This window comes from Miniopterus natalensis, chromosome 16, assembly GCF_054644295.1.
Source record: "Miniopterus natalensis isolate mMinNat1 chromosome 16, mMinNat1.hap1, whole genome shotgun sequence".
In the NCBI taxonomy this organism is placed as follows: Eukaryota; Metazoa; Chordata; class Mammalia; order Chiroptera; family Miniopteridae; genus Miniopterus; species Miniopterus natalensis.
In genome coordinates, this window is record NC_142096.1 from 7,619,046 (window position 1) to 7,630,498 (window position 11,453).

General features: G+C 45.6%; 1 protein-coding gene across 1 annotated transcript; it reads left to right on the plus strand.

The window, feature by feature from the left end:
* Nucleotides 1-4,134: 4,134 nt before the first annotated feature.
* CTHRC1 (collagen triple helix repeat containing 1) lies at nt 4,135-9,156 on the plus strand. The gene is made up of 4 exons (XM_016224259.2): nt 4,135-4,293; nt 6,954-7,175; nt 7,564-7,780; nt 8,625-9,156. Exons 1-4 carry the CDS (start codon nt 4,150-4,152, stop codon nt 8,765-8,767), a joined length of 726 nt encoding a protein of 241 aa, XP_016079745.2. The 5' UTR covers nt 4,135-4,149; the 3' UTR covers nt 8,768-9,156.
* The last annotated feature ends 2,297 nt before the right edge of the window (nt 9,157-11,453 follow it).

The window sequence follows — 11,453 nt, forward strand, 5'->3', positions numbered from 1 at the left end:
AGAACTGATAGCAGCACCTAGCCACCAAATTTAAGATCCAAAAGAAAATTTGTGTATGGTTGAGGCCAGCAGATGTTTATATCTGTTTAAAGGATAGTGAGAATTTTCATCTCCCCGTATTCAATCTCAGGTGACTTTCTTCTGCATGACAATTCTTTGGTTTTCATTTAGCAAGTGGCTAATTCAATATTAGCCCTGCTCCCCCTTGCCCCCCATCCCCAGACCTATCCACCCTGATCTTTTTCTCCGAAACTGCCACCAAGCAGATCTTTCCCCTCTGGCTTTGGTGCAAGCAGCTTGAGCTAATTCTTCTGGCTTTGGGTCATCTATAAATTGCAAAGCATGCATTCTATAGATGCCATAAATAAATTAGGGGGTCAATGGTGTCCATAAAAATAGGAATCATTAATCTAGCCAAGAGTGAAAAGGTAAAGGTAGCGAGAGGGTGTTTCTGATAATACTGCCAAAGTATCTGATAATATTGCCAAAGGGATATTTTCAAGTCATGGTAAGGAACATGGGAAGGAAGTTTTCTTAGACTTAATTTTAATTTTATACACAGTGGTTGGCAAGTCTTCAAACCGGTAACTTCTATGCCATAATTATAACAAATTATTCCATGAGCTCTTGCTTTTTTTCTTTGGATAGTTACCCATTTCTTGTTTTGAATCCAAACCTTTTGACCTTTTTCTCCCTCCTGTCACCAGTCGAGTCCCATTTTGTCACTGTTTAGCATTCTCTATTGGACGGTTTGGGAAGAGGTGAAATTACATTCAGCTTGCTTTGTCATTTAATAAAAACTCTGGTAGGTGAGGGAGGAGATTGATATTATTGGCTTGTTTCAATTTCTATTGCCATGACCTGACTTTATATCAAAAATATTATCACATCTGTAACTGTCAGGAGGCGCTGTCGGGGGGGACATAACAAGAAACCATGGTTTAGGGGGATGGGAGAGCCAGATATATTTCGTAAACCTAAATGTTTTAAGATGTAATTCCAAATATCCTGCTTACTTTGGCTTTCTTTTATCATAAAACAGGCATTCTTTGTGCCTTGAGAGAGACATGCAGGCTGCAAGGAGTCATCTGAACTGCCCAGAAATGTCTTTAATCTTGACGGTTTTCAAACACAGATTGCCACGGTGAACAATTTCCTGAGGACTTCTTACAATGCAGAGCCTGTTCAGAGGATGCTGATTTCAAAGCCTCTGTACACAGGGCGTAATGAAGGGGGGACAGAGTGCACAGCTTTTCGGAACTTAAGAGAAAGGAAGAAATTCGACGGGAAATGAAAGACCAGCCAAGCAGAAAGCATGTAGCAGGCAATGATTTTGAAGAAATGAAATGTCACTCTTCTGGGTCTAACGCAGACCAGTGCTTGCCCCGGAGCACCGCAAAGGAGCCAGCTTCCAGCTGTATAACAAGGCCAGCTAACAAGGGCTGCATGTAAGATGTGCTGGCCGTGGTCACATCGAGGGACTTGCACTCATCTTTCATGAATGACATTTATTTAGGTTCTATAATTTCCCCTCAACTGTTATTTTCCTTAGAACTGTAAAAATTCCACTCACTCATGAGATGGCAAGTGTGCTGTATACTTAATGCTTATTAGCGTAGGGTGTGGGTAGATTAACCATTTAGGACCAGTCTGAACGCTCTGGTGATTTAGGTGTATAGGAATGCAGACGAAGCCACTGCACTGCTGGGCTTTAGAGCTGACTGGGCGGGAGCAAGAGCCAGTGGAGGGAGAAATTCAGGTCCCCCATAGCAGGACTGATCAGTACTCTCTGCCCCCAGACCCATCCTTCGTGCTTCTGCTGCTCTGATTTGCATCATAAGGGCTGACTAACCTCCCAGGCTGTCCCCAGGCTCGTTTCAGGGGCCTCTAGCTGCCTTTGGCTAATCAGAGATTGGAGGGTGGGAAGAGCGGAGAAGCCAAGTTAGGGCTGGTCTTCCTTCTCTGGCGGTGGCTTCATCTCTCTTGTGGCTCCAGCTTCCGTTGGACAAGCCCAACATGATTCCAGCTTTGACTGGTCACCTGTCTCTCTCCGGTTAAGGACGGTGGTAGCCGCTTCCAGCTATGGACAGTTTTGTGTTGCTTCATTGTCGCCTGCTGAGCTTCTAGGTTTTATACTCAATTTCCTATGTTAAATTCCTTCTGTTTGAAACACTCAGTGGTTTCTGTCTCCTAATCAGATCCTGAATGACACATGGAATGATACAGATCCTTAACTTTACATGAAAGCCCCTACTTCTATAATAATAATTTTTAAAAAGCTAGTATGTAGAGAGAGAGCACTTTATCAGGTAAAAGTACTTAGTAAGTCACTAAGCAGAGGATAGTTTCAGCTTTTGCAGCAGCTGTGCTACACCCCTCAGGGGTACCAGCTGCCTGGGACTCCTTGGTAGTCTGAATACAGTGTACTTGGTGCTCCAACCCGAAGTCGGAGAACCAACTGTGCACCCTGAAATGTGGATGGGACTTCCCCCAAGCTCTAGCTTCTAGGACCTCCCCTAGAGACACCTCTTCTCTTTTGGGTTCCAGCCCTAGGGGTGGTAGCTTCTTTCAGTAATCACCTGGTTTACCTCAGCATCCTGGCTTCCCGCATCTAGGTAACCAATCTCCTGTATTCAGTCTCCTCTTGTTGAAATGTCTAGCACGGTCTATGTTACTCTGATTGGACCTTGGCTGACACATAGGTTCTTCTACCTTAATTTCAGTAAGTTTATGAGCTCTTATCATTTATATCACTACTTTTCATTTCCTTCTTTTTGCTCGTTTTTAGAAAATAATAGCAAGTATGATGTCAAATAATTGCATAAATACTATTTACAAACATAGCAACACCGAATTTTTGACTGGCAGGCAATGACTATGGGATACTTTGAAATTCATCAGCAACTGATGCATGAAAGATAGAACCATTTGTATATTTGCATCTTCTAATAAACGGGAATGAAATTTACCTGTGGACAGGCACTGGCCCAGGAGTGAGCATTCCTAGAACGGACCTGCTCCCCTGCCAAACTGCTCCTTCTCTCCAATAGCCATCTGTTGAGCCCACTATAACTTCCAGGAACCTGGCTGGGCCTCCAAATGGAACCCTGCTGGGTTGAGTTTGACCTCAGCAGCAGTGCCATTCTGCCAGGAACCTTCAGGATGTTAACAGGTGTGGCAAGACTTCTGTCCTGCCAGATGCCAGCCGGTGGTGCGTAAAGGAGCCCCTGACCCTACCTGGCGAGTGGCCTGGGTTCCCGGGGACGCTTTCTTCCAGGATGGATAAAGGAGAGGGGGAGGGAAAGGGGGGCAGAGGGGTTAGAAAAATATATCCACCAGACATCAAGAGTGATTCCTCTAAAGTGAACGTCTACCGCGGAACGCTGCTTAACCTCCCTGAGCATCAGTTTCCCCATCTGTCCAAGGCGCAGAGTGAGGAGGTGCCGTCCCCACCCCATCGTCCCAAAGGACAGAGTACGCGCGTAAAAGGCCAGTAGTTCCTGGAGCTTAACAAGTGTTGGCGCCTATTACTAATCCGCGTTTCTTAATCATTTGGGTCCTGGGCCCCAGGGAGAACCTGATGATGCCTATGGTTCTCCGCCCCCACCTCCCCAAATAGTTTCCTGAAGGTGCCAGGGTTTGACAACCCTTGAAGGCGGTCCCTGGACCCATGTGAAGGCGCGCGCCTCTACAGTGTTCATTTAGGCGGCAGCAGCTCCACTTGGGTCCCCGAAGTCTCCCCTCCAGGCGCCCCGACGGCCACCTCGCCCGCCTCCGCCGCAGGCGCTCCGGGCGCCGGGCGCATCCCGGGGTCCTGGGCCCCTGGTCCCGGCCGGGAGGAGGGCCGGCTCCGGGCTCTCGGCCCGCCCACGTCGGGCTCGGGGTGGGGGCTCCAGCCTATGGCCGGATGGAAACTCGGGCGCCCAGGGGTGGGGCGGGAGAGGGGCGGAGGCGGGGAGGCGCGCGGGTGAAAGGCGCATTGATGCGGCCGGAGCCGCCGGGGAACGCGGCCGGGCCAGACTCTCATCGCGCCCGGGCTCCGGCTCCTCCGGCTCCTCCGGCTCCTCCGGCTCCTCCGGCTCCCGCTCCGCGCGTCCCGGCCCGTCCCGCCCGGTCCCGTCCCGCCCGGGCCCCGGGCCGCCGCGCGCCATGCGCCCCCAGGGCCCCGCCGCCCGCGCGCCCCGGCTCCTCGGGCTCCTGCTGCTCCTGGTGCTGCGCCTGCCGTCGGGCGCCTCCGAGACCCCCAAGGTGAAGCAGAAGGCGCTGCTGCGGCCGCGGGAGGTGGTGGACCTGGTGAGTGCGGGGAGCCGGGCCGGCCCGCGGGCTCGCGGGGCCAGTGCCCGTCCAGCTGTACGACGGGGCGTGTGTGTGACCCGCGCGCCTGGGCTCCTGCTTTGTCCGAGTTACGCGTAAGGAAGGCCCCGGCTGTGCCTGCGGTGTCCCGGGGCTCGCCGGGGAGACCAGAATGAGGGGGGTCGTGGGCTGAGCGGAGATGCGACCTCCAACGGTGGGACGCCCCAAAGTACAGGGATTTGCCCAATAGTTTCTGGCCTTCTCACCCCCCCCCCCCCCCCCCCCCCCCAGGTAGGGATGGACAGGCTTGGAGCAGCAGTGAGCGCAGAATGAAGAACGTTGGCCTGGGGGCTGCTTGGGAGACGCTGGGCCCGCTGACCCCCGGGGGGGCTGGGCCGGCTGACCCCCGGGTGGGCTGGGCCAGGGACGTGCAACGTGTCCTTTGTTGGGACTGGTGGCCACGTCTGCCCGCAGGAGGGAGCACGGAGCCTCCATCCGACGCTTTGTAACTTGAAGACTGAGTCACGTTGGGCCCTCCTCCTAGGGCGTATGGGCTGCAATTTACTTTGTTGGACGGCCACAGCTGGGGCCAGGGACGGTTTGGAGGGTTTATGGCCAGAAGGGAAGGTGAAGGCCCCAGTGCTGACCCTCCGAGGACCCGCTTCATTGTTCTGTCTAGACAGGGAGGCAGGAGTCCTTTCAGGCACCCTGGGCCTTGGCTGTGGTCACCGGGTAAGAGCATCCCAGTTGAGCTGAGAAGACAGTTTCCAGGAGAGCCAGTCAATAGCCCAAGTGCTCTCCTAGGGGCTGATCTATGGGAAAGTGTGTTTGCTTAAAGCTCCTTCCCTCTAAAAGTCAACAAACCCAGGGGAGGGCAAGAGTGATCCTTTCACAACTACCATACTCCTTGGCACATATCTTCAGTCCTTAAGTTAATCTTAATTGCACACAAATATGGTTTATAGGCTTTGCAGGACATGAGGGAACTTTTTTTTTTTTTTTTTTTTTAGTGTTTTGAATATGTTAAGCTCCCCTTGTAAACTGAGCTAATAAACCAAGCTCCCTGGCAGTTAGTTGTAAACCAGATTCAAAAGCCCTGGGAAAAAAGTCTTGCATTTCACACAGCACTTTTTGGTGATGTGCTGTGCAACTTTGCTCCACAAAAGCAGAATATGTGTTCAGGGCCGCAGTTCTATTTTAAGTATCTAAATTGTTTTAAATGGTACCAGTTGAGTGTGGTTCATGTGAAGTTAGCATTTTGTGAATTTGTAGTTGCGATATACAAAATAACCCTTTTCCCCATAAAGCTAGCAATTTTTTTCTTTCCCTCCGAAGATTTACAGTACCTGCGGTTTCCCACAACTCTAGCCCGACTTGGAAAAGCTTACTGTGTGCAGCCAGGCTCAGGTGCATCCTGTAACTTGGATCTGGTTTTACAGGGGGGGAAAAAGGTCCACATAGAAAGTTTCAACAGATTCTATAAAGCAACTTCTTTGTACAGGATCTTTCAAAGCATTTCTTTCAGGCTTCCAGCAAGTTCTGCCCCCTGGTGGCCGGTCCAGTGAAAGAAACAGGGGTTCATTCCACATATGTTTACCTTACCACTACCTGGTAGATATTAAACATGTGCTGAGTTAGCGTTTTGAAGTGAAAGAAGACAGATGTAATACCCGTGAGACCAAATTCAATAAAGTTATGTGGTCTCAGAAATGCAGTTTTTAGATTAAAAGGTGAATAAAAATTCTCAACCATGACACTATAGACATTTTGGGCTAGATAATTCTTTGTTGTGGGGACTGCCCTGTGCATTGTAGCATATTTAGCAGCATCCCTGGCCTCTACTCACTAGATGCTAAGAGAAGTCCCTCCTCCCAACTTGTGACAACCAAAAATGTCTCCAGCCATCGCAGGTATCCTGAAGGAAAGAGTGGCCCCAGTTGAGAACTACTGATACACATATGAAAATACAACTTTGTGTAGCATCTTGTTTTGAGGGGAATAATAGTAAAGAAATCAAAGAATACCAGACGTCTTATTGTTTCTCCTGTTTCACTTGAAATCTATGTCCAAACATTACATGTATCTGCTACTGTAAGTGAATGAAATTACTAAAATGAAAATTAGGAGGTCTAAAATGAACTAGACTGTTTTAGAATATTTTATACTTTAGCATGTTTTTTAATACTTTTGCAATTTTGTTGCTTTTCTTAGTCTTTCTCTGGCAGTAAATAAGTAGCAGTGTCCCCTTTCCACTTATAATCGGGAAAAGAGCACTGGTCAAAGTAAAAAAATCGTGCCTCAAAACAAAAATCCAGTTGGTGGTGTGAAAAGCAAATTGATTGGCAAACATTAGAGATACAAGGATCACCTGCAATAAGGCCATTTATGGAGGAGTGGGGTGGCGGTCAGACAGGTTACCCCAGGGACTTGCCCTCCACGTAGAAAATGTAAAGTCTGTGTGATTAAAAGAAAAGGAAAGAAATCGCAGTATTTTAGAAATAATTTTAAAGTTGGTTCCCTATAGTAAGTCATCCAGAACATGAGCAAGTGGGATGGAAGGAAGGACTCCGGCCTCCAAGGACTCAAGATCAGTGCGGTTCTAATCCGTCGAGTCTTTGGAGCTCAAGTGGTGCGTCTCTGCCCATCCCTCTTCCCTGCAGTACAACGGGATGTGCTTGCAAGGGCCCGCGGGCGTCCCTGGCCGAGACGGGAGCCCTGGGGCCAACGGCATCCCCGGGACCCCTGGGATCCCAGGTCGCGATGGATTCAAAGGCGAAAAGGGGGAGTGCCTGAGGGAAACCTTCGAGGAGTCCTGGACACCCAACTACAAGCAGTGTTCGTGGAATTCCCTGAATTATGGCATCGATCTTGGGAAAATTGCCGTAAGTGAAATCTGAATTATTTTAAAGTTGAAGCAAAACAAGGGTTTTTAATCCTGGCTGCTGTTGCTCAGTGGAATGAAAAAAAGAAAAGAAAAAAAAAGGTAAATATGTAGATTGGTTTGGTCTACATACTAAAGCTGTTTTGGGTAAAACTGAAAGATACCTTCGGTGGGGTGAGTAATTCTAAGAATGCCATAATTTGGCGTTTCTCGGGTTCCTCCTATCAGAGCCTCCTACCTGTCTTGCAGAAAATCTTTTTCCCTCTGTAAAAGTTAAGCTTTTAGGATGTTGTTTGGGGTCGGGGCTAGTTCAAATTCACAGCCCAATTTGAAAGCATGTTTGTAATCGACTTGGAAACACTGACGGGAGCCGTCGGGGTCTGTGGCAGGAGTGCACCTTCACGAAGATGCGCTCGAACAGTGCTCTGCGGGTGCTGTTCAGCGGCTCCCTCCGGCTCAAGTGCAGGAGCGCCTGCTGCCAGCGCTGGTATTTCACCTTCAACGGCGCCGAGTGCTCGGGCCCGCTCCCCATCGAAGCCATCATTTATCTGGACCAAGGAAGCCCTGAGCTCAATTCGACAATTAACATTCATCGCACTTCTTCTGGTATGTAGAATAGTGACATCTTGCATCTCAGCTCTTTAGAGACAAAGATTAGTCCTGAGTCCGCTGTCACGTGTCACTAGGACACCCAGTTTTTAGCCCATGATGCTCCATCCGGGTTGCATTTCAGAATTTCTTGAAATGGACCTCTAAAAAAAGATTCCGATGCCTGGGTCCCACCTCTGACCAACTAAATCACAATCTTTGGGGGTAATACTGTATTTTTAAAGAAAGATCCTCGAGGTTGAAAGACACTAAGTTAGATGAAATGGCAAAACAGCCAGTAATGCCCTAGAGGAGTGGGTGTCAGCCTTGGCTACACAACTGGGCTCCCTGGGGGAACTTTAAAACAGCCCCAGGCCTGGTTACCACGCCCCTAGGGAGTCCAACTTAATGGGCCTGATATATTATGGAATTGTACACTTGAAACCTATGTAATTTTATTGACCAATGTCACCCCAATAAATTCAATAAAAATTTAAAAAATTAAAAAGACTTGCAAATCAAAGTCTTGGCTTTTAAAAGTGTAGGCTTCCCTTTGTTTAGTCAAATAAATTGCTTATTTGTTTTAGGTCATCTCTGTAATGAAACACATTCTGGTTTTATGGTTAAAACCTGTAAGAAAAATGCCTGCGAAGCTTATATCATAGAATGGATATGTATTGTCTTTTAAAAAGAATTATGTGCTAAGAAAAACAGACTTTAGTTTTACAAAACACTTATCAAGTATCAGAATTTTAATTCACTGTACATTAAGATTTATTCTCTAGCTTGTTAAAGTAACAAAATTTAACTAAAAGATTTTTGTTTGCTAAAGAAAGGTGGACCTCTCCTCTTTGTTTTGCAGTGGAAGGACTTTGTGAAGGAATTGGTGCCGGCTTAGTGGACGTTGCTATCTGGGTGGGTACTTGTTCGGATTACCCCAAAGGAGATGCCTCTACCGGGTGGAATTCAGTGTCACGCATCATTATCGAAGAACTGCCAAAATAAACTTTCATTCTCCTCCCCTACCTCTTTTTTAGTATACTTTTGAAAAGTTAATTTTAGTGACATGCTATGTAATTTTTAGGTACACATCTGAATGAAAAACAAAGCTAAGTGTGTTTACAGACCCAAGTGTGACTTCACACAGTTTTAAAATCCAGTATGACTCATTTTCCTCCCATCGAGGATGGTCTGAGGATTTTGTAGTTGAAGAGAATATGTACTTTCCTCATAGTCCCATCCTCTGAGCCTGTAATTTAGGATGTCGTTGTGATCTTTAATTTTTCCTATTCCCTTAGTATAGCACGTTTTTAAAATAGAAAAGCTACCAGTCTGTACAAGTTGTAAATGTTCAAAACTGTTTATATCTGTGAAATAAATCTTATTTCAAACAACTTTAATATCGTTAGCCTATTTCCTACTAACGTTAGAGTGTCTAATAGTTCATATCTGAAAAGTGGAGTATAAACCTAATTTTGTATTCATTCATTTTAAAATGGTATATTCAATATAAAGTAAGTGTGTAGTAATGCTCCATATCTTGAGGGATACGAATAGAAAGGAAATACACTAGCACTTTAGGAATTTTATCTTTATTTAACAAAGAGTAAAAAGACGTGAATTCTTGCCTCAAATAACTTGGTAGGGAAGATAAGATATAAATAGAAATAAGAGTAAATGAAAGACTATATGTTGATTGCCATGACAGTTGTTGAAGGGGGCAGTGTAATTCAAAGGAAGATCTATCAATTCGGGTTGAGGTGCTCAGAAAGCATTCACGATGAAGGAAGTACAGGTGTAAGAGTGATAAATTTAAGTAAATCCTGCGCTTGAGTTGGTAGTATCAATATGAATTCATAAAGTGCTTTATCTTAAGCTATAAAACAATAACAACAAACTCTAGCTTTGTTTACTGAAAAGGTCTATAAATAATGACCAATTAAGTAATGCCCAGATTGTGATTTTTACATACCATTTCCTACGGAAAGGAACTAAGGCTCCATGAATTAATGGGGGGTTTCAGCTCTGGGGCAGGAAATGCACAGTATGAGCCCGGAACATCGTGGCCTACTGGAAAACAAGGCAACTAGCAAAGAACTCACAAGGATCCAAGAGCCAACTCGAATTGGTTCCCACTGGCAAAGACGATACGACTTCAGCATTAATAAAGGTAATAGCTGTAATGGTTCAAAACACACCAAATATGTTTAAATGCATGAGTTCATAATGATATTAATGAAAAATTCATTGGTTAACTTGGAGGACACCAGCAAACCAAATTGTTAGTTTGAAAATTGATACATAAAAAAAACCCAAGTATTTATTCTGCTTTCTCTATATGAACCATATCTCTGGATAACTAAATTGTTGAAGGGAAATTTTTCCTTATAGAAATGTGTACGTGTATAAGTCCTCATGAATTAAGGGATCTAACAATGATCATCAATGACTGATAACATTCCAAAAAGAAAGAAAGACCAGACTATATGAAGCCTAGTGAAAGTACATAGTACTACCCAAGAAGTAGTTTTGCCAAGAAACAATCAAATCTGGGTCTGATTTAGTCTCCAGATATAAACACTAAGTTTTGGGAAATAAAGGGGATAGAAGAAAATGTTAATTGATATGCCAAGGTTATAATCAGCAAATAGACTGGGAAACTCAAAAGACAGCTTGGTTTCTTCAACAAATTGCAAGAAAAGAGAAAGAAAAAAAAAATGGAGTAAAAGAGACTTAATATATCAACTCATTTCAGTGTTTTGGACTTTATTTGGATGGTTTAGTTTAAGACATTTGAACATGAGATATTTAATATTAAAAATTACCTTTTTTTGGTGTGATGATACTGTTTTTTAAATAGTGCTTATCTTTTAGAAATACTGAAATATTTAAGGTAAAGTGATATGGTGTCTGGAATTTGCTTCAAAATAATGTGGACATGAAAAGTGGGTGGGAGGGGGTCTAGATGAGAAAATGTTGGAGATAGGTGGAAGTTAACCGAGATGGGTGAATTTTTTGATAAATAGTGAGTGGGATTAAGGACAGAGGCTGGGGCTGTGAGGCAGTCGAGGGGCTGTGCGCTCTGGGTTCGCAAACAGAGCAAAGCACCATCAGGGTCCACACACTTACACATACACCGCCACTGACATCACGCAGCAAGAGCAAGAAGAAATTTCAGTACACTGAAGCCAGGAGAAGCTTCTTGCCTCCTGCAATGTCCCTCCAGTATCCTCTACTTAATGTGCTCAGTCCAAAGGAGAAATGCCTAGAGTCCGGTCCCAGAGCAGAATGAATTTGGAGCCGATAAGAGTCTCAATCAACCCCTCTGACGACTCAGCTTCCATATGAACCCTCATTCATAAAACAGCAAAGAATCTATATACTCAGAGAGTAATCAGTATACTCAGTATACTCAGAAAGTATACTCAGAAAGTGATGTCTCCAAGAGTCGGTCTGGCTGGACCAGCCTCGGTAACTGTCAATTCCAAACCATTCATTATGAATAGAGGTGGCACATCCAGCTTGGCTCTGCTTTCCAGGGCCCTCCTCTGGGGCAGGTGAGGCCCATTCCATCTCAGTCACGAAGGTGAGAATGAAGGGAGGAGGTAGGTTCTGAAAAGAAATTCGGGCTACTAGGAAGAGAAATAGATGCTGGGCAGCCAATAACAGGCGTTCATGTACTTCCAGTCTA

Coding starts and splice junctions, on each gene's coding strand:
- CTHRC1 (XM_016224259.2), top strand. CDS start 4,150: ATGCGCCCCCAGGGCCCCGCCGCCCGCGCGCCCCGGCTCCTCGGGCTC. Junction 4,294..6,953: donor CGCGGGAGGTGGTGGACCTG/GTGAGTGCGGGG, acceptor TCTTCCCTGCAG/TACAACGGGATGTGCTTGCA. Junction 7,176..7,563: donor TCGATCTTGGGAAAATTGCC/GTAAGTGAAATC, acceptor GGTCTGTGGCAG/GAGTGCACCTTCACGAAGAT.